The sequence below is a fragment of the Toxotes jaculatrix genome, chromosome 12 (genome assembly GCF_017976425.1).
Source record: "Toxotes jaculatrix isolate fToxJac2 chromosome 12, fToxJac2.pri, whole genome shotgun sequence".
Classification (NCBI taxonomy): domain Eukaryota; kingdom Metazoa; phylum Chordata; class Actinopteri; family Toxotidae; genus Toxotes; species Toxotes jaculatrix.
The window spans coordinates 9,192,935-9,216,267 of record NC_054405.1 but is presented as its reverse complement, the minus strand read 5'-3'; the positions used below and the strand labels follow the sequence as shown (position 1 = coordinate 9,216,267).

Below are 23,333 nucleotides of genomic sequence, written 5' to 3'. Positions count from 1 at the left end.
CTGAAGTAAATCAGTTGAAAGTGACGAAACACTCCCGAAATTGAATCAAGGATGTTTGACCTGCGGTCAAACCCTAGAGACTGTGACATGAATTTGATCGGGCTAGTAGGCAGGAAAGATTATCCGAGCAGATGTCGTTTCCCCTCTATTGGAGTAGTGGGGCCAATAATAAACACACGCACACAAAACGCACACTAATCTGAGATAGGCTAGTAGACCTTGCACATCCCTTTCTCTCTCCTCTCTTTTCTCTCAGGCAGACAGTCGCTGTTCCAGTCCCACCAAAGTCAAGCTATTTTGTTGTTTTTGTTCCAGACTGTATCTTGCACAGTTCTGCTTTAATCACTTCATATGAGTGCAGAGCACCATAGTCGTTGGTGTGAGTTGCGGCATTGCTTCAGCCTACAGATGGACGCACAAGGAGCAAAGAAAAGACTGTATGGGAAATGGCATGTGGTGTGCCGTTTTGTGTTGTTCACTTGTTTCTTGGATGGAGTCTGGGGACAGATTCGCTATTCAATCCCAGAGGAACTGGAGCATGGGGCTTTTGTTGGCAACATTGCAGAGGACTTGGGCTTGGATTTAGACAAGCTCTCTGCGCGCAGATTCCGAATAGTCTCAGGTGCCAAGAAGCAATACGTGGAGGTAAATTTAGAAAATGGAGTTTTATTTGTCAACGAAAGAATTGATCGCGAGGAACTATGCGAGCAGAGTTTGTCCTGTTCTTTCCACTTGCAAGTAGTCATAGAAAACCCCCTGGAGCTTTACAGAGTGGAGATGGAAATTTTGGATGTGAATGATAACTCTCCTAGTTTCCCGTGGACCGAATTTAATCTGGACATATCTGAGTCTGCTGCGCCAGGATCCCGTTTCCCACTTGAGAGCGCACAGGACTTAGACGTTGGATCCAACTCTCTCCGCACCTATTTGCTAAGCGTAAATGAGCATTTCCTTTTGGATATACAGACGCGCAGCGATGGCAGTAAATTTGCTGAACTAGTCCTACAAAACCCACTGGACAGAGAGCAGCAAAGTTCGCATCAAATGGTCTTAACAGCGGTGGATGGAGGCGCGCCGGAGAGATCCGGCACTGCGCAAATTGATATTACCGTTCTGGACGCAAACGATAACGCGCCTGTGTTTGATCAGTCGTTTTACAGAGTGCGACTGGCTGAAAATGCACCTAAAGGCACAGTTGTCATAAAACTCAATGCGTCCGATTTAGACGAGGGTCCCAATGCTGATATCACCTATTCGTTCAGTGGCCACGCTCCCATCAAAGTGCGCCAGCTTTTCAGCGTGGACTCACGCACGGGAGAAATCAAAGTCAAAGGAGTGATAGATTATGAAAAGGCCAGGATGCATGAAATATACGTGCAAGCTAAAGACAAAGGACCTTCCGCTGTAGCAGTTCACTGCAAAGTACTGGTGAACGTTTTGGATAAAAATGACAACCTCCCAGAGGTGATCTTGACATCCGTGTCCACACCTGTGCAGGAGGACGCCCCCCCGGGGACGGTGATAGCCGTCATCAGTGTGATGGACAAAGACTCAGGTGAGAACGGGAACGTGGACTGTGAGATTCCCCATCAGATTCCATTTCAGCTCCACTCCTCCTTTAAGAACTACTATACATTAGTAACTTGTGATTTTCTGGACAGAGAGACAGTCGCAGAGTATAACATCACCCTCACCGCCCGAGATATGGGCTCCCCACCTTTATTCACACGGAAAACTATTCTAGTCCAATTGTCTGACGTGAATGATAACGCGCCTCACTTCAAACAGCCCTCATACACTGTGTATTTGACCGAGAATAACGCGCCGGGAGCGTCCATTTGCTCGGTGACCGCACTGGACCCAGATTCTGGTCAAAACGCATACCTCTCCTATTCTATACTGGAAGGTGACATACAGGGGATGCCTGTGTCCACGTACGTGTCCATAAACTCAGACAACGGGAACATTTACGCACTGCGATCCTTCGACCACGAGCAACTGAAAAACTTTCAGATCACAGTTCAAGCTCAAGACGCCGGTTTCCCGCCTCTGAACAACAATGTTTCGGTGAATATCTTTATTTTGGATCAAAACGATAACGCGCCTGTAATTGTGTCGCCAGTTCCGCAGAACGGCACGGCGCCAAGCGAATCAGTGCCCAGATCGGTTGACCCCGGTTACCTTGTCACCAAAATCAGCGCGGTGGACGCAGATGCAGGTCAGAACTCGCGTCTTTTTTATCAAATGCTACAAGCAACAGACCCGAGCTTGTTCAGCATTGCTCTGTACACAGGCGAAATCAGGATGATTCGCCAGTTGATGGAGAAAGATCCCACGAGGCACAGACTGGTCATTCTGGTGAAGGACAATGGTCAGCCACCCCTCTCGGCCACGGTTTCCATCATCCTGTCAGTAGTTGACAGCCTGCCAGAATCGCAGCCCGATTTGGGTGACCTGTCACTAAGCCCACATCACAGCTCTAACTTCACTCTGTACTTAATCGTGTCTCTGGGCGCAATCTCCTTCACATTTCTGGTGGCTATTATCGTCCTGGTTGCAGTGCGGAGACTGAAGGGCAGATCGTCCAACGGAGAGTCCAACATCCCCACCATCGGCGGGTGTTGCTGCTGCTGCTCTCGCTCAGAAACGTCCGCCACCAAGACAGAGATGTTCAAAAAATCCAACCTTAATGTGAGGATGTCCACGGGCGCGTCCGGCTGCGCAGAGGCAAACGGCAACGGCGCACTTCCTCAGGTGTATTGCTATAAAATGTGTCTCACACCGGAATCGTCCAAAAGTGACTTCATGTTCCTCAAGCCATGCAGTCCGGTGATGTCAGTCCAACAGAATAATGCCAAGAGCACAGACTACCTGACTTCTGGCTGGAGCGCACTGGACCGTAATGAGGTGACCAACAACAGAGCAGCAACCCCAAACGAGGTAATATTCTTTAGAATGAATCAAACACAAATAAATCAAATATGCCTCCTGTCATTCACTTTAATAATTACACAAATCCCAAAACTATATCCACTCAATCATGTCTATGACCAGACATCCTGCTCTCTCACTTGAATCAAAAAGGTTCACCACAGGGGCAAATGTCACAAAGCATTTCACACACTAGGGGTCGCACTATTACGTTTTATCCAAGCCTACTCTTTAATATCTAATTTGCAAAAATTAAACTGAAAAATGTTATAATGATTGAATGTGTGAAGAAGGATCATATGACTATCATAGACATCACATTACAGCTACTTTTCTACTATTACTATCTGTGGGAGAGATACAATAAAAAAGGTATGACATTGTAGTTTTTTTTAAGAAATCAAATGGAAAATACAATTTCAACCAACTCACACGTTGTGACAACACACCCTGCAGTCTGGGCAGATTATCACAGTGTGTCAAGCTGTGTGACACTGGGATAAAAGGTGTTTCAGGGATAAAAGGGATACACATTTTTATCACTGACTTAAAGCTGCCTCTTGATCTTAACTCTGCTGCAGCAGTATTTGTGCTCCAGTCAAGTGACAGAATCTCCATCAATATTAAAACTCACATTAGTCACATAAGCAGATTAGCTACTCATTCATTTTGCAGTTTTTAGGAGATGTGACGTCTTCTCAGCCATTATAATGTTGCATTAGAAAGCCTATTATGTAATCTGTCAACATAAGAAATGCGTACACAGTCCAAATGTTTTTAATGGTCTGGGAAAAAATGGAATTCATAAACAATCCCTGCTCAGGTTTTCACTGTTTAACTAAAACTGTTGTTAGACCTTCTATCTAACAACAGTTTTAGTTAAACAGTGAAACTGTTGTTAGACCTTCTATCTATGGGACTCTGTTGGCTTTCAAAATGAACCATGGACAAAAAGGCAAATCAGTCAAACTGACTTTGACTATACACAATGTCCCATTTACAATGCCTTTAACCTTGCCATCATACATGACAGTACCTAGACATAAGCTAATTGCAGTTGTTCTACTTGATCTGATCACTAATTTTTTTTATGCTTCAACTGTGCAGCTTAAGTATTCAAACAAGGACTGGACATGGACCAAGAACCAACGCAACTCAGCATACAAGAGGTGAATATATAGTTCAGCCAATGACTATGCACACATACATGTGCAAACTTATTTGCTTATACTGCCTCTTTATCTTCCTAGGTACAGTTCAGTACACATGGAGGGCACACTTTCACGTAAACAAAAATATGAAGCTGGTGAGTTTTCCTGCTCTGTGGCACCACAGTACTGGACCTGGGGAAACCACATGAATGGTAGGTGGTGGCAGCTGTGCAATGTGGGCTCTTTATTGTTCTTATGAAAGAGGAGGTTGGAGTCTGGGGATCCTCCATGTGTCTGTGCTTAAGGATTTAGTCTGAAATATAAAATGGTAAAACGAAAAGCAGATAACACCAGGCCCCAAAATTGGGGGGGATTTAAATGCATCAGCAAGAGGATTACTTAAGCCCCTGCAAGAGGTGTTTTTTTTGTTTTTTTTTTCTTTTTTGGGCGAAAAAGCTGAAATTAAGAAGATGCCTTTAAAACCACCTTATTCAGATCAAGAGTACTGTATGCAAATGTGAGGTCTTTGCAGAAATAATCTTCTGATACAAATTGTAATTTATGCGCATTTTACAGACTCCAAGATGTCTCTTCAGGAGGGAGCAGTTCCTAACTACTCATGGACCCCAAAGTACACCCAGCCTCACTCTGAACCACCAGACTATCAGCACAATGTATACATTCCTGGCACCACGTCTGGCTACAGCACCCTGAAGCTGGCACCCAGAGGAGAACTGGACGTGTACAACACCTTCTCTACATTTGGGAAGAAAAAAAGATTCATCTCAAACTACGAGCAATCTTTTGACAAAGATGATGGTCTCATAAGCAATTCTATCTTTAAATGATACACCAACTATTCTGTATATTCTGTGTATGGTGCATTTGCCATTAACTAGTTCTAATACTAATAACTATAAATTGCTTCTTCAGTTGCTCTTGGAGGCTGACAGACTATGTTTCTCCTTTTCCCAGTGGAATTCAATTCCACTCCTTGCAACAAGTACATTTTTATTTTTGTAAATACTGAAATAAAATAGGTCTATTTTGAGTTGGGGTGGGTTCTCTAGGTAGCAAGGATGGACATTGTGAAGTTGGGCCTTTTAAAGCAATGTGGTCTAGTTTGAAGGCAGCGCAGTGGAACACTAGGAAAAATGTTTTTTTTTTCTTTCCCGGCAGCAGTGAATTCAGGTAAGGTGGGGTTTGATGTGTGTGGAGGCTGCTGGTTCTCAGTAAGGAATGTTTAATGCTAAAAAGGTTAATGATTTCAGCAGTTTAGAGTCCATTAGACAAAGGTTTTCCATAAATCAGTCTCTTTTAGGTGGACACACCTTTTTCGTTGTGTAGGGACAGCTGTACTGAGTGCACTGTTGTGCGTCAAAGTTGTGAACCAACTATGTTAGCAATAATCCATGAAAGTAGAGGTTTAAGATATGTATTAAAGAAAAAAAACATAACAGAAATAAACAGCAACACTTAACAATAAACAGTCTGTGATCATTGATATTCACAAGTTGATCTTGGTTGGATGATCGAGCTGTGGTGCAGGTACAGTTGTCTTATCAGTTCATTTCCTATCATCCTGTCGTGCCTGGGTGCATTTGGTGACAGGCCATTTGCGTACAAGTTTAATAACTCTGAATACAATTCAGGCAAAATGCAGTAAAACTGCAAAGGAATGGAAATGCAGAACAGTGACAGCAAAGTAATGTAGCACAGATTCGTTTAAATCAGAAGAGACACATGAGAACAAACACATCTGACTGAAAATGTTCTGACATTAAAACAAGGAGTGTTACCATGCAACCTGTATGTCTTGGTTCCTTTAGGGAGTATGATAGGGAGCAGCATCGCAGCTGTGATTTGACTCTGTGTGCAGTAACTCATTGCACTGACACATCAGATTGAATTGTTGATTACATTTCAAAGGGCAATTACACAGATGAAATGTTGTCATAAATCTGTAGTGTTACTGCACACAACGCACACCTCTTGGCCCATCAAATAATCAGATCACAAGCAACCGCTGTGTAAAGAGGCATATTTCAATCACTGGTTATTCACATTTCAGATTGGTATTTATCATTAAGTGTGATTTTGTAAATCTACAGATGACACTGTTAATCTACTCATCAATCTGTATATATTATAGCAATACAGTTTTAGTATTTTAGTTTTATAGTTTTTACTTTTACACCAGTTGCTCTGAAATAACTTCAAGAACGACAAAAGCATCAATTTCATATTAATAAAAACACTTAATGGCAGTGAAGGAAACTTTTTTTATAGCTTTACCAGATCAAATGTGATCTCTTGACATTGAGAGCGCTGAGCAATATGTGGCAGGAGCACAATTAGTTAACTGGTAAACTAGTTAAATTAATTAGTTAACTAAAAAAAGGGCTCCTTGCAAATTCATTTTGTTCAGTTTTTCAGACTCTGAGATCTGACTCCATAGAGGGGTCACAGGTGTAAGGCATGGAGTCATATCAGGGGATGCCAAATATCAACCTCTCTTCCCAGTTTAAGCCATTTTTTTTGTCGTTTCCATGCCAAGATAGAATCAAGCATGGAAACGAGACCAAATCCTTCCCCCTGAATGCAGAAGTTAAAGGCAAGAGCCCAGTCATATACTCACTCTGTGACATGGACACCTGCGTACATGAAGCTTGTGGCAGAGAAGAAGCTGACATTATTTTTGTGTCAGGACTCATGGCTCAGCACATCATTTAACCTTTTCTCCTGAAATTCTGGTCAATAAATCCAAGGGCTTTAAAACTACTACTGCAGAGATTATCCCCAAGATCCATCACCTCTAACTGAGCTACTGCAGACTAGTGGGTTAATCTCAGGCTTGGGCCTGACTGCCTCAGTGAAGTGCTTCATGTTAAAAGAACTGAGAGCCATGAGCCACTTTCAAGGTTTATTGTGAACTCTCTGAAGATCAAGTTAAATTGATAAAAGTTTCAGGAATAAATAAATAAAGGATATACATGTCTGTCGTTTAGATACTGTCAGGAATTAAAACACAAATCCAGATACACCCACAACTCTATCCTGCCAACAGACAAACAAGCCAAGATTTACTGTATCACAACCAGTACCAAAAATAGCCTAGCTTAGCAGTCATGATATGTCCCTCGTGCTTTAAGCAGAGACACACTGCATATGTCCTGCTTCTGTGCCATGTTAAATCTGTTCAGAGCCAAATCTGTGTAGCTGTATTTGTCTTTATCTCCCTCTTCTCTCACCCAACAATCCGTAGTCTCCACAACTCTAGTTGAGTTGAGGAATTTCCCTAGTATGTCCATTAGAGGGTGCCTTTCCCCCACACATAGCCTCCTCTGTGGAAACTGACCATGCCTACACTGTCACCTTTGTATGTCCATAAATTTAGCTGATTTCCTTTAGGAAGCATCTTTATTTTTCTGTCTTACCAAATCTGAACAATGTGCAATGGACCATTGGATCATTCTTCATCACGGAAAACCTTCAAGCTTCAGATTTACCTTTGACAAAGCAGCAACTTAACATGACTTATCTGTGACATTATACCAAAACATTTCTAGAGTAAAAAAGCTTTTGGTTTAGCCCTAATCCTGAAATGTGAGTGTGTGTGAGCTCCATTTATTACATTTGTGGAGTCCAAAAATCTGGAGCTATACTATTTGTGGGACCTGACAGCTGTGTGGGGACCAAAATGCTGGACCCCATAAGTTTAAATGGCTGTTTCAGGGTTGAGACTTTGTTTATTGTTAGTGTTAGAATTAGGTTTACGTTAGGTTAACGGTAATGGTAGGGGTTGGGTATTAAGTTGTGATGGTTAAGGTTAGGATAAGGGTCTAGGAAATACATTATTTATATTAAGGCTCCCCAAGAATACAGTAAAAGGAGGATGTGTGTGTGTGTATTATGTGTGGTGGATGAAGTTCAGAGCTTCCTGTAATTCTCTGACTTGTCACTTGATGGAGCTAAACAACAGGAATTTTGAGGATTGTCCTCACTTCATGTCAGTTCACAATTCCTTTAGTTTTGGAAACCAAACAGATCAAAATACAGTTCAGCAACCACAGCTAATGGCAGAGAGTAAAGGCTACATAGTCCATGGCCACAACAGTCAGCAAGGCCATGGTAGACTATTTTCGGTTACTCTAAAACAAAAAATGAGTTTCTCATTATTACTGATGATACATTTAAAAGCATGTAAAAACGGCAAATATTTAAAACTCCATGACAGTCTCTTTAGGCTGAGTGAGGAATAACCTACAAGATAGAGGTGAGAAATGCAAATCTTGTGGTGTATGTACATAAAATATCTCAAATATCTCATCACATTGGCAGAATGGGACAGAGAAAGATATGAATATAGAAAAGAAAAAGTCCTTTAGCAATTCTATTTTATTTTTAGTTGGTAAAATATAGATAGATAATATAGATTCTGGGAATATCCTGATTTGTTCTGAACTGCCAATACTGTCACACAGCATTAACTGTCACACAGCACTAATTCTGAAAGCTTTATTTTAAACACTGCTCCACAAATCCAGAGTGCAATCATTTTCAAATTATGAAAAAATAAATTAGTAAATTAATTGATTTCTTTGAATGTTATATAGTGGGAGTTTTATAGGTGCAAGTTTCTGCAAAAAATGATGGATCAAAATATAGTTTTTTGTTTTGTTTTGTTTTGTTTTTGGACATTGTGGAGCCATTCATTCTACATGTGCACCCTTTAATTTATTTCAGTGAGGCCACCAAGTCAGGCGACACAGATGCTGCATACGCCCCTGCAGAGCGTTGCTGTGAGAGCCCCGCTCCTCCAGCGGTACTGTACTGATTGTATGGCCTACTGCAGCTTCAGCTACAACTCGTGGACGCAAGAATGACACCGGCTCCCCCTTTCATCAAGACAACCTGATCGTAAGGACGGATCTGATTCCTTTCTATCTTTAAAATAATACCATAATGATGGCGCTTATCATTGCACCTTTACGGACACGATTGATCGCGGCTATTTTTGTATTCATTGCACTATGGGGATTTGCGCTCTCCATCACTCGGTACTCTATTCCGGAGGAGATGGAAGAGGGCTCCTTTGTTGCCAATCTGGCCACTGATTTGGGTCTGGATGTTCGCAGTTTGGTGCAGCGCAGAGCGAAGCTCGATGTCATTCACAGCAAAAATTACCTTGACATCAATAAAGAGACAGGGGAGCTGGTAATCCGCGAGAAGATAGACAGGGAAAGCATATGCATGACTAAAGCAACCTCGTGTTTTCTGAAAATGGATGTCATTCTTGAGAACCCCATTCGCATTTTTAACATCGAGCTAGAAATCATGGACATCAATGACAACGCGCCTGTGTTTCGCAGAAAGACAATGCCCTTGGACATTTCGGAGGCAACCCCTCCCGGTGAGAGATTTTCATTGACAAACGCCGTGGATGCGGATGTGGGCGCCAATTCAATCAAGACCTACTATCTCAGTGAAAGCAAATACTTCATCATAGATATACAGACTGGCAGCGATGGCTCCAAATATGTTGATTTAGTCCTCAATGGTAATTTGGACCGTGAGGAGCATGCAGTTCATAATTTGATTTTAACTGCTGTGGATGGAGGGGTTCCTCCCCGCTCCGGCACAGCCAGTATCATTATTAACGTCCTGGATATCAATGACAACGCCCCCCTGTTCAGTCAGCCGGTATTTGCAGTCAATGTTTCAGAGAACTCGGCTGCAGGGACAGTGGTCATGACCTTAAACGCATCAGACTTGGATGAAGGCACAAACGCCCAGTTAATATACTCATACACACTGTACACCTCAGAGAAGACGCAAGAGATCTTCTCACTTGATCCAAACTCAGGTGAAATCAAGGTGAAGGGGGTGATCGATTATGAAGAGAGTCAAAGTTTTGAGATGCACATCCAGGCTCAAGACAAGGGGTCGAACCCACTGTCGGGACATTGTAAAGTGATGGTGTTCATCACAGATCTGAACGATAACTACCCTGAAGTGACCATCAAGTCTCTGAAAAGTGAAGTGAGTGAGGATGTCTCTGTAGGGACACTGATCGCTGTGGTCAGTGTCAGTGACAGGGACTCTGGAGTCAACGGGGAAGTGCAGCTCACCTTGAACCAGCAAGAAACCTTACCCTTCATCCTAAACAAATCCTCAGAGGGTTACTTTGAGCTGCTGGTTTCAAAGCCACTGGACAGAGAGATAATAAGCAAATATGACATCACACTGAGGGTGACAGACAAAGGCTCGCCGCCCTTATCTGAACACGAGACCATTACTTTAGAGATTTTGGATGTGAATGACAACGCACCCACATTCCCTCAGTCCTTCTACACAATCCATGTCGTAGAGAACAATGTACCAGGGGCATTATTGACATCTCTAAGTGCGTTTGACCCAGATCTAAATGAGAACCAGTACTTGGTTTATTTCATAATGGAGAAGGAGATTGTTAACACGTCTATGTCAATGCTGTTCTCCATCAACCCTGAGAACGGTGATCTTTATGCCCTGAAGACCTTCGACTATGAGAGAGAGAGGGATTTTCTTTTCCACATCGAGGCTAGAGACTCTGGCGTTCCCCCGCTGAGCAGCAATGTGACAGTTCACATCATCGTTCTGGACCAAAATGACAACACTCCCCTCATAGTGTCACCTTGGCGGGCGCAGGGCTCTGTTGTAGAGGAGGTGATACCAAGGTCCACAGATAAGGGGCACTTGGTCGCCAAAGTGATCGCTATTGATGCCGATTCTGAGCAGAACTCCAGGGTCACGTACCAACTCCTGCAGATCAGTGATTCAACCCTCTTCAGTCTGGATCAGTATAATGGCGAAATCCGGACAACGAGGATGTTCAGTTACAGAGACCCAAGACAACAGCGACTTGTGATTGTTGCCAAAGACAATGGTGAACCAGCTCTCTCTGCTACAGTCACCATCAAGATATCCACAGTAGAACATGTCATGTCCTTTTCAGAGACTACAGAGTTGCCACTAGAATATGATGTCTTCACAGACCTAAACTTGTACTTAGTAATCGGTTTAGGAGCTGTGTCATTTTTGCTGCTGATAACCATCTTGGTTATTATTGTGCTGAAGTGTCAAAAACCAAAGCCAAAGGCCATCAAGATCCCCCCGGCCAATAGGAACAGCGTGATCAGCAGGAACAGCGTGATAAGCCAGAGAAGCTCCACCATCGCAGATTCCACCCTGATCTCCAGCGATGCCTACTGGTACAGTCTGTTCCTTGCAGAGACCAGGAAAGGCAAAGTGGTGGTGAGACAGCCCATAATTCCCAAAGGAGCTGGGTATTTTGTGTCCAGTATACCCAGGAGCATAGGGCCAAGTGAGACCACAGACTCCAGAGCATCCACACTGGAGGTATGTATGAATGAAATGGTCACTAGGTTTGGTTACGATTTAGTGTAATTAGCTATGATTGATGAACAGGTGCAATGTATTGTTTTACAGGGTAGCTTTTGATGGAGCTGAAAAAGGATTTACTGTAACTGTCTAACATATCATGATTTTGTTTCCTCTGAAAGCCCAGTAATTGTTTTATTGTATTAGCTATGGATGCAGTTTGGTAATACTGTTAATAATTTTTGCAAGTTCAAGAAAGTGTCTTTACCACTGAATGTATCACCATTTTAGAGTTAATAATACTTTTTAAATAGGTCATATAGGCAACATTGGAAGGATTGTAGAGATTTAGAGATTATATTCAAGTTGAAGGTCTCTGTCAAATATCTGTGCATAGTTTTAACTCTCCGGTGGTGGAACTTTACTTAAGTACTGTACCTAAGCACAATTTGGGCTGGTTTCTGGTCAGGTACTGCGCATTAGCACTTTCACTTTACTTGAGTGGTTTCATTTATGACACCTACACGTCATGAGTTCTACACGTACTTCTACTTCACTATACTTCAGAGGGAAATGTTCTTTTTACTCTAATCATTTTTTCCTCTAATACATTTATTTGACAGCTATAAACATGACTATAATACTAGTCATGTTTAACTTTGACATTTTACACAAAAAACACCTAACCCCCCTAAGTTAGGGGTCACTGGACTGAACTACTGAACTGAAAATTGAAATGTGATTCAAATGGAAACCGTTGAGTTTGATGGTGCAAAAATACTGAATTAGGTCAAATTATTTGCTTGGCAAACTATACTCATAACTTGAAATACATAATGGACAGTAGTGCACATATTTTCAAAGGCAACAGGAAAAAAAAGAAATCTCGGAAATTAGTCACAACTAAGATGAGAACATAATCATGCTGATGTTCATTATCTGTGCATTTCTAGAGCAAGCTATCAGCGCTATGAATGCATAATTAGGCCAAACAAATACCCCCCACCCCAAACTGAAAATGTGCCACTGTTCGATGTCTTATGTAGTATGTAGGTCATTTATTGCAGATGCATAACACACAATCAGAGCGTAACTAGTGGCTGTAAGAGAGGGAGCACTTCAAAGAAGCCCAGACATGGAGAGGTTCTCTTCAAGGACAAGACGTGTTGCTGTACTTAATGAGATACACAGTGCTGGGGGTCTGTAGAATCTCTGGCAGTGCTCCTGCACACAGTAGACTGTAATCAATGTAGACGTGCTGATACTGATCCAGATGCTGTTTGTTTTTGTACAGCTGGACCTGCAGACTAAACCGAAACAACTGATGCTCTGAAAGATTAAACATCATGAATATGCATAAATGCACAGGTGCATATGTAGAGAGAGAGAGAGAGAGAGGAACTTGTGTGTATGTGTGTGTATTGTAAGTGAGAGTTTGAGTTTCACATGTACCACTGAACTTGTCTCTTTTTTCTATTCTTAAGTACTCAAAATGAAAGGAAGTCCATTCTACAACTGGAGGTATGCTGGTTGCTAACTACATTCTGTAGAGCCACTATAATTGTGTAGACATTTTCTATCCTTTTCTATTTGGTATACATGTTTGGTTTGGCTCAAAAAAAATTGGTTTGATAAATTGTGACAGTTCCCAATACAGATCTTTGGTATAATCCTTTCGTTAACATATTTTCCCCATAAAATAGAGCACAATCGATCTATTTCCATTTGTCCAGATTCTGTCTCTCACAAATCCAACACTCAGCTCTAATGCAATGCTATTGTGAGCACTAAAATTTAAATTGGCCTGCCTCTCAAGTGAGAAAACCTATCAGCTTATACTGAGAGCTGAGATTAGAATAAAATTGGCTACTGGTCAGATTTGTGTGGTGCACATCTGGCTAGCTTGGCAGAGATTCGGGGCAAAGTGATGGCACAGATAGGGAAAAAAAAGGGGATTAAAGAATGAATTGTCCTGAATAGGTTCTCAGCGGGTAATGTCCCTGAGAGCAGTGACTGCATCAAATAAGTCCACATCCCTGCACACAAGCGCTGTTAGACCATGTTTCAAATCTGTTGGCAGTGTCCTACAATGACATGGAGTCTATTCTTTTTCCCCCTCTTTAGTTGTAATATTGGCCCACCAAATACCAAATAGCACATTGTGATGCCTGCTTGTGCATGCTTTATTTACACCTTCTGCTTCCCTATAGTAGTTTACAGCTTTGTCATATTTTATTTTAGCTCTGAATGTTAGTCTGATTGATTTCCATTTATGATTTGGTGGAAATTGTGAATACTCAAAAACACTGATTTGAAAGAACCAAAAAATATACAGCCAAATACCAAAACAAGGTGTCGGTTTACCCCTGTCTTTAAACGTCCCTGAAACCCAATGACATGTCAACGATGGTGGCAGTAACCAGTCACGATCCACTGTTGCATGAGTGGGGACTTTCTAGAAGTTTATATTTCTATTGTGGCTAATTTTATGTGCTGTCTTTCAGCAGCAACCCAGAAGAGAACTGCCATGATATAATCATCTCTTCGTGGGAGTCTCTGGCTGAAATTCTTTCCTGTGACTCACAAAGAAGATGTAAAACAACTGTCCTCCCTCAGTCGCTCTGCTCCAGCTCCTCTTTCTCTCTAGTTCCTCCAATCCCCCATACAAGCATCGACCACTAATCACCTCAGCTTTCAACCTTTTTTTCTCTTTTAAGCATGAATCCGCATGATTCTACAACATGTTCCAAATATTTGGGCGTAGAATTGAAATCATTTATGGCAGAATATCTGGATATTACTAGAGTGGCCTCATGTAGTAAATCATTCCCTCCTTCTTAATGCTTTGAAGCTCCTCAATGGACAAACTTGCCTTCTCTCCAGGGTTTGGCTGTGTGCTGTAGTTCTAGGAACCATCGGTATGTCACCATACGGATAAGTCGCCATTATGCAACATTTCTTAAGCAAACGATCAAACACGTCTAATTATAAATACACATATGAATCAGGGTGAATATGATTCTTCCATAAATCTGTTAAATACTGAACTGTAGCTGGTTGTGTCTTTGATTCAGGCTTTGCACTAGGTGTTTTATTTCTTTTGTTCTTTTTAATAGAACATTTCTTCTTATGAGTCTTGCTGTTTAGCAAAGCTCATACTGTCAACTAGTATCTTTCCAATGAAAAAAATCTGATTGAATTTTAGATTTCTTTTTTTTTTTTACGTTTGTTGTACTTAACAGTGATGAATGTGTGAAAATGACAAAAAGAGAATGAAAGAAAATGAAAAGAAACACAAGTGTTTCTAGTTCTATACATTTTTTACACCTTCACTAATATCAGGTGAGCAGTTCATACTTTACAGACATCTGTGCTGTTATAAAGTATATGACTGGGAATATAATTCTCTGGCTGTATTAGAGAGACACAATAACACTGCAATATTGATTTTTCAAACAAACAACGAAAAAATGAATCTGAAACAGGTTCATGTTCGAAATCTGAACTGTTTCAGCCTGTCTCCTCTCGTTGGACTGAGTGAGCGAGGGTGCATGGGGGAGGTGTGTCCTCAGGTCAAATTTTTATTCAGTTTTATTCTGACATTGCAAACTTGAGAGGGGCCTGAACGGGCTCCGAGTAAAACATAAATCACATTTTTCAAAACAGGGTCAAATGTCAAGTCACATTTCTTTGTGACAAGATTTTGCTTATCACACATATAAGCTATTATCTTCTCAGCTTAACTGACTTTTTCCAAGCTGATAAAACTGGTAATTCAAATGTTAACTGCGTTTATTTATTGCACACAGTGCAAATAATAATAATCAATTAAAAAAACACAATTACAGGGGAAACAAAAAAAAAATTGTAATGATAAATACTATGTTTATTGAAAAGAGGAAGAATATTAAACTGTACAGTACTGACAGAATTTATTTGCCATGGTACAAGGGAATATAAGTCAAGGTGTTTTATGGATATTCATGTTTTTATAGGTATTTTATGTATTAACTTTTAATGCAGATTTTGTGAGCTTCTTCAAGGGCATTTTGTGTTGCATATTTGTAGTTTAGTGCATATGATGTTGTTTTAATAGTGTACATAAGTCAAAACTAAAACAACAGTACTTTTCTTGACCTCAGAGGTAGTGCTTGTAGCACTACCGTGAAGCCCAGGACTTTAATTTCTCAGAAACAAGGAGCGTATTAGGACCACTCATTGGGGTGCTAAATTATTAAATCTGATTGGTTAAGATAAGGAGAATGGATTGTGAGAAGGAGAACATAGTGTTATTTATAGTGCTGACTCCACAAGTAAAAAAAAAAAAAACTAAACAAAACACTGCTGATCACATAGAGAGTGCACAGAAATTATTGAGCAGATGTACCAAATCTAAATGTGATCGCAGCACTCGGATGTATCGAGTCTGCGTCAGTGAAATCTAACCTCTCTTTTCCTCTCTCCCGATGCACCAGGCAGCCCAGACATAAACACAGCTGTCTGTCTGTCTGTCAGACTAAAGATGTCACCTAATGAGGGATCTCTTGGTGTGGAGTACATGTTGTATGTGCAATCATCGCCTGAACTGGTTGATTCCAACAGTGTTTAAAGAATTAAATTAATAAACTGCACATATGATGAGCTCCTTGCGTGCCTTCTACATTATAAAAGATGTATGTGACTGTTGATGAATGAAACAATGGAATTTCGTACAGTATTACAAATTACAGTTATCCCAATGAGAAAATAACACCTTGAACTGCTTAGAAATGTTGGCCTTTTGGTTTAAGAACAGATGTTCTATTTCGAACCAGTAGATGCATTTACTGTAAATTTAACTGCTTTATACTTTGTGTTTTTTTATACAGTACACTTTTTTGATATCTTCTGTATTCACTGTGATCGAATGGCACAGGTGGTGCTTGTGCTTGGTATAGTAAAAGTGTGTTCTTTCTCATTTGTGTCCACAGCTAGCTCAGTTTTTTTTTTTTTTTTTTCCTCTGCTGATTTGCCAGTCAGATTGTACAGTTTGCTTCGAGAGTTGCATCAAACGTAATCCAGCTCCATCCCACTTAGTGGATCAAAGACAGTATGGGAGAGAATGGCCTTGCTTTATTTTGAAGTCTAGTTAATTGTCAGATTTTGATGTTGCTTATTTGGCTTAAATGTTCTGCCTGATCATGCTAGTTTGAATAAAGCTTTTTAATCTGTCTCTCTGTTGTGTTTGTGATGAAAAATGAAACTGAAGTTATCAAAAGTGACTTCTGGATTGTGACACACAAATTTTTCTCTCCCTCTCTCCCTCACTCTCTCTCTCCATCTCTCCTCTCTCTGTCTCTCTCTGAAATTCCCTCTCATACACACATTTTGACCCAGTTTCTCTGTATAACGCTCTGTACTAATTCTTGGAAATTGAAAACTAAATAAAGGCGATGTGCCTGCAGTTCAAATTGCAGAAGCAGACAAATAATAGCTTTGTCAGGATTAGCAAAGGCCTAGAGCCAAATTACATAGTCTGCTCTTCACTGTGACCACACAGGGCTTTCAGTCTGTAGTCCTACAGGAGACTGATGTGTGAGGGCCCCATGAATTTGTATGATAGCCAGCAATTCCCACTGTAATCAATGTGTGCAAGTTTTCTTTTGCTGTCAACATTTGAAATGAATTTACTCATTATTACTAATTTGAAATGCAAGTGCATTTGCTCACATCCAGCCCATTTGGATAGATACAGTATGTGTTATAGGACCAGGACTGTCAAGGAGAGAGGGCTCAGACAGGGACTCAAATGCACGACTCGAGTACACAGGAAAAAGAGGCAAAAACTGGCCTTTAACCCAAACAGGGTTGGTACACAGAATGGCAGTCCAAAATCAGGCAGAGGTATCAAAATCGTCAGGCAAAGGCAAAAACCGCAAGGAGAACAAACCAGGTCAAATCACACAGGGATTAACTCAAGGAACAAATGCTGGAACGCTCAACTATACAGACAAAGATGATCTGGCAGAGAACAAAGGAGAGACCAAGACTTAAACACACTAGGAGGCGGGGAAACAATTAGACACAGGTGCAACACATTAGGGGCGGGACAGGTAATCTCTGAGGCGGGAAACAAAGGAGGACGAAAAAGACAAAGGGGTTAGTAATTTCAAAATAAAACTGGAAACTAACTAAACTGGTATCAGGGAACAAACAGACAAACAGGACCTGACTCAGGAGCTGGATGTGACACAGAACATCAATAAAACTTCCATCAGTGTACTGTATGAGTTCCATGCTCAACTGAAATTTCCAAATAGAATAACACAGAGACGTGATAAAGTGGTAATCAGGCAAATTTAGAATATGAAAGTCAATAGAGTTATATGTTAAGTTGGATAGGTGGTAAACCAATGGTTACCACTCACCTCAGCGCTCTGCGAATTTTTCAAAACCAGCATTTCTATATTGAAGGCCTTAAGGTTCCCTGGCTACTTGTGCTTTAAAAGAATCAGAAGTAGGTCAGTGAAAATAAGCAGTGCACCTGTGGCTACATTCATGTGTGCTGAGTACTGCTGTAGTACTTGGCCATCAATTCTCCTCCCCTAGCGAGAACTGGTGCTGCTCATAGTTCTGAAAATGTTGTGCGACCCATCTGTGAAAAACCAGGACACTGGGGTGTGAAAGTGTAGTTTTTATTACACTGTTTACTCGAATTTTTACTGTTAAACGATTTACTCTGCAGGGTGCCCAGTAAAATTGTAGCTCACACAATAATATTATTGTAATTATATCTTTATGGACTTACTGGTTCCTTATGAAGCATCCAGACCCCTTAGATCATCAGGGACAGGCCTACTGTGTGTTCCTAGGGTCAGGACTAAACAAAGTGAAGCAGGATTCAGTTATTCTGCCCCTCACTTGTGGAATGAACTTCCGGAATACCTGAGGTCAGCCCAAACACTCAGTTTATTTAAGTCAGGCCTGAAAACACACTTGTTTACTGAAGCATTCTCTTAAATTGTCTTAACTGCACTCTTCTTATTTAATTATTTTACTGTTTTCTATTTTTTCTGCTCCAATGTTTTAATATATTTTTTTTCTATTATTTATGATTTTAATGTAATATGATTTGCTTTTATTCTATGATTTTAATGTAATCTTTTAAAGCACTATGAATTACCTTGTATACGAATGGTGCTATATAAATAAACCATGCCTTGCCTTTCTACAGTATTGTAAATAAGTGTAATAATGTAGGCTAGCTGTGAACAGCCAATAAATTTGTTCTGCACTTCAAATAGCATCAAATGGTGATTATCAGGCTAAGGTTTGCTCACAGTAAAAACATGCAGGTCAGGTGTACTGAAACACGCATGCTTTGAGCCTGTGATGGACTGGTGGCCTGTCAGCTGTGTTTTACTCTCCTCAGTGCATCTAGTCCCAACGTGACCCTGAACAGAAACAGGCCAAGCTAGAAAATCAATGAATAGACTGTGCATGTTGTTAATTTTGTCTATGAATATACAGTATATTACAGGGGGAAGGGGTTAGGAGTTTCTTGACCACCAGCCCTTTTTGTTAAGTGGCAACGAGAGCTCTTATAGCCTTGGAGTGTTTTCACAGTGCTCTAACACAGTATATCAGTCGCAGAATAACAGCAGCCCTGAAAAACTTTCTCCTCTCCACACTCAGATGATGATTCGTGGTCTTGAAGAGGTATGCAATTAAGCTCCCCCTTATACATCATCAAGATTTTTCATTTCTAGTCTTTTGGGTTTTATCATAAATCATTTGTCTCCATCACAATGAGAGGACTGTTTTAGTTTGCACTGAGCTAGACTGGTAGACAGCACGGTATTGATCCAGTAAATGTGTTTCTGTTTTGAGTACTGTATTAGGATATTAAAAATTGATATCTTCAGAGATGGATGCGAGCTGCTTATTTTAACCTGATTATGTGGATTTGCTCAATGTTGTCTACATTTGGTCACTGTAAAATGTAAGAAAGTCCATTTAAAATCTGTTTCAACATGTGGTTGAGTGCAGACTCTCTGATATGCTTCTTAAACTTAAAAACAAGACTCTTTTTTTTTAAATGAATAAATACATGCAGTGTTGTTGTTTTTTGCCCTAAAATGTCTACATTATTTGGAGACAATTTCCCTGCAGATGGCAACTGTCAATTCAAGCTTTGGCATGGTAGTTGTGTTTTTAGCAGAGTGTGCTCTCTGGTGCCCTCTGTCTGTGTTTTTAGGCCTGGAGTATGAATGTGGGGGTTAGTGATATGCCATCCAGTGTGAGAAGAGGAGGTGAGTACTATTATAATAAGTGCAAACCACAGTTATTGTACTTGTCATTTTAATTTTTAGGAATAGGTGCTAACGCTCTGATATATTTAGGCCATATCAGAACAACTTTGCCAACTATACAAGTCATTTAAGTCACAAAACACACAAATACTGCATTTACACAACTTATGATCTTGGCTGAGGACACCTCTAGAAAACAAAATGCAAACTTTATGAGTTTAAGAAAAAAAAAGTAGTCAATGCAGAGTCACTAAATCATCACCTCTACCTGCGAATGCTGTTTTAGTTATAATCCCATTTTGCTATTGGAATTTCAGCAATATCAGTCAAAGTGTGAGATGGGCTGTGGATGCTTGACCCATTTGTATGAGTGAGTCAGATCAGTAGAGAGGATACCCTGGCTGGAGCCCATGCACAATGGGGTCATGAGTCTTATCACCTAGAGCTTTGATTTGCACTACAGTTGGAAGGATAAAGTGAAGAGGAAGTGTCTGGTAATGTGCTGCTCTGACCGCAGTCAGAGGGAGGAGTGATGTGTTTGTTTTAATTTGTGTCTGTGCTGTGAGGAAAGATAAATCGCTTGTTGCACTGTAGCAGAAATGGATATGAACAAGTTGTCACTCTGATTTACAGACACGCTCCAGACAAGGCAGGAATACAAATCTATTAACGCATCTGCGAAGTCTATGATTTTATCCACTAGATCTCCATGGAAAACATCTGTCTTGTTGCCTGTATATTATATCAGTGGGATTTTGTTTTGATGAGGCAAATGCTGGTGTAGATTAGAGAGAATTCATAGCTTGATTATTGCAGTATTTATTTAAAGAAGTGTAAGCATTAATAAGGAACAGGCTTCACATTCTCAGGGGGGAACCAGTGACTGAAGTAGTCTACGCTGATCTGGAAGCCAGGCTGATGGAGTACTATGATGTGGTTAAGTGCAGCGTGATTTAGGCTCCATCTTAAGTGACGCCTGTGGCAGGTTATTTATGTGTGTGGCTGCCCTTGCCATGGGGTCACTGCTGCACTGGACTATGTTGGCCATTATGTGCTGGTTGCTTTAGATGACTGCATGTGAGCTGGAGTCCAGCACATAAATTGTGCTGCACAGTTTGGCAAAATAACCATGTCTGTCTAAAAACTTACACAAAGGGGGGGGGGGGGGGTCATTAGATTCTTTAATACTGCAATGGGTGGTATATGTTAATATGAATCTTTTAGACAATGTGTGTCACATTCGATGCACAGATGACAGACTTGCTCAAGGACACTGCAGCTGTCTCTTTAACCACAGCTCCTTTCTGCTGCCCAATAATTTAACTCTTATTAAAATGCATATTTGAATAAAGAATGCGAATACCAAAGGAATGTCATAGGCATCCTGTTCTCAGTGTGCCTAACATGGCTTCCATTGACTTTTCATTTTTGTTGGCATGTTTTGTGTGGGGGACAGTACATCAAATTTAGAATGTTAATCACAACTGGCACTGAAACCATTCATCAAATTGCTGTTGCTATGGAAACAATATTTTCTTATGTGAAAAAATCCAAAATGGCTCCCATAAGCAGGCAGGTGCACAGTCAGCAGTGCACATTTCAAAGGAAATGAATGTTTTATCAATTCACATTCTGAATGAATGGAAAACGTAATTGTTGCATATCTGTTGTGAAGTCAGTGTGTGGATGAGGGATGAGTGTGTTTAGGGTAAATTTAGAAGTCAAGCTCAAACACTAAGGACTAAGTACAATGCACATGCATATGCTCTCATATAATGTTATCCTTGTTAATATGAGTATTTCCAATTCTCAATCAATAAATCAAAATTATAGATAATCAGCAAACCCACAGCACAGTTTGTGGAATTGTGCTGCTAGAGTATTTCAAAAACACAACTCCCAGGGCAGCGTGAGGAGACCAAAAAATCAGTGTAATCCTTTCAATCACCTTTCAAAGGGATTTAAAAATAGAGGCTGGTTTTCTACCTACTTTTCTTTTTGTTTTTGACATTTGCTGTTATTTGCTTTATACTCTTTGGTGTATTTTTTAAATTGTTTTGTATTAATTAATGTTTTGCCAGGTAAAACATTTTCTAAAACTTCTGTTCTTATGACGATATCTTACAGTGGTCCAGCTGATTCTGCATAGATTATTCAAAGGAGCCATCATGGCTCTCCTCCACTAGATGCATTCAGCCAGTGATCTATTCAGCTTAAGGCTATCAGGACAGACTTGCCCTGCCAGCTGTTGTGACCGACTTTGCTTGTCTGTTTTGGACGGATTTCCCAGACCTTAGCTTCAGCCTAAAATACTGTAGCCTCCCTTTCACAGTGAAATGTTGGGACTGACTCTTTTATTTTCAGTGAATTTGATGCTTGTTCCGAGACATTTTCTTTCTTTCTTTCTTTCTTTCTTTCTTTCTTTCTTTCTTTCTTTTTACAGCTACTGTTCACTCAACAAAAAGCTGTGTGTTCTATATTCAGAGACATCACTCCAGTTTCATTTTTGGTACATGAATCCATGGCAGCTAATTCATTCACTGTCTGATCGCTGTTATCTCTAGGCTCTACCCCAAATTTTACACAAGAGAGCTGTGGTTACTGACCCAGCAATTCCTGTTTAGTCTCATTTTTTATGTTTCACTTGTTCCTTCAATATGTCTCCATAACAATACCTGTGTAAGTGGTAAATACAATACACAAAGAGATATTTTCTAAATGAGACTGAAAATAAAACACGCAGTTTCAGTGCATCAACACATCAGTATGCACACTGTGTGCATGCATAGCTTGCATTAATGTATAATTTTCCTCATCTTATTAACACATCCAGAGACAGATTACATTTTAATCTCACATAAATAGAGATTGTGATTCAAATGACCACCACTGCTCTGACATAAATAACAAATAATGTCCTGTTTTCATTCTGTCACCTCATCCAGCCTGAGCCTGAGCAACTGCCCCTGGTGCTGATGTGATTCTTTGGTGCTGCTTCTTTTGCTGTGCCACACATTCCTGGTTTGTGTCAGCAAATACTTAGCAGTTGAAAAATTTGGCCAAACAGATTATTTTTACTATAACTTTATGACAGAGCAGTATTTGTGAACAGCTTCCGTCCAAACCGTGAAACCATGCATTCTTTATGACCTCCATTATTTTCCAGTTTGAGAGAGAGGTTTGCGTGTGATCATGGCAAAAATTGTTAAGCGCATTGTCTGACCATAAATTGTTGAAACACACTACAAGAGAATCAGGCTACGTTTTAAAGAAAGCAGTGGGAAAATGCTGTCTGGATCTGGATGCAGGCTGGGCAGACAGAAAGCAGCGGTGTGTGGTTTAGATCAGTTTCATGTCCATCAAACCATTCAGAGAGCACTTACAGCCTGGACGACAACACCTTTGAGAGTTACGAACTGCCAGTAATGCCCTAATGTCTCACAACTGCTTTGTGCTGAATGGTTCTTACCATCTCAGCTGCAGGGGTAACTAGACTTTAACCACGTTATGAAACAGCAACAGAGTCATCAGACTGTTGCATATGTTCTGTCCACACTTCACCTTTAAATCCTCAGAC

General features: G+C 40.6%; 2 protein-coding genes across 9 annotated transcripts; both read left to right on the top strand.

The window, feature by feature from the left end:
- The first annotated feature begins 390 nt into the window (after positions 1-390).
- Positions 391-4,930, top strand: LOC121190599 (protocadherin beta-15-like). The gene is made up of 4 exons (XM_041051465.1): positions 391-2,940; positions 4,039-4,100; positions 4,182-4,294; positions 4,659-4,930. The coding sequence occupies exons 1-4, from the start codon at positions 409-411 to the stop codon at positions 4,928-4,930; spliced, it is 2,979 nt and encodes a 992-aa protein (XP_040907399.1). The 5' UTR covers positions 391-408.
- A 4,047-nt stretch (positions 4,931-8,977) lies between these two features.
- On the top strand, positions 8,978-16,670 carry LOC121191206 (protocadherin alpha-C2-like). Of its 8 annotated transcripts, none has more exons than XM_041052342.1 (3): positions 8,978-11,483; positions 12,950-12,986; positions 15,941-16,670. In XM_041052342.1, exons 1-2 carry the CDS (start codon positions 9,048-9,050, stop codon positions 12,959-12,961), a joined length of 2,448 nt encoding a protein of 815 aa, XP_040908276.1. In that variant the 5' UTR covers positions 8,978-9,047; the 3' UTR covers positions 12,962-12,986; positions 15,941-16,670. The 8 variants fall into 8 exon arrangements, with proteins under 8 accessions (XP_040908276.1, XP_040908270.1, XP_040908275.1 ...); XM_041052336.1 differs by having other exon boundaries at positions 12,760-12,986; XM_041052341.1 differs by lacking the exon at positions 15,941-16,670 and adding an exon at positions 13,973-15,805.
- Positions 16,671-23,333: the final 6,663 nt, after the last annotated feature.

Bases quoted from the DNA above. Each gene is read 5' to 3' on its own strand.
- LOC121190599 (XM_041051465.1), top strand. From the start codon at position 409: ATGGACGCACAAGGAGCAAAGAAAAGACTGTATGGGAAATGGCATGTG. The intron at 2,941-4,038 runs GTAATATTCTTT...TCAACTGTGCAG, and splicing joins GAGCAGCAACCCCAAACGAG to CTTAAGTATTCAAACAAGGA. The intron at 4,295-4,658 runs GTAGGTGGTGGC...CGCATTTTACAG, and splicing joins CTGGGGAAACCACATGAATG to ACTCCAAGATGTCTCTTCAG.
- LOC121191206 (XM_041052336.1), top strand. From the start codon at position 9,048: ATGATGGCGCTTATCATTGCACCTTTACGGACACGATTGATCGCGGCT. The intron at 11,484-12,759 runs GTATGTATGAAT...GTTTTTGTACAG, and splicing joins CCAGAGCATCCACACTGGAG to CTGGACCTGCAGACTAAACC.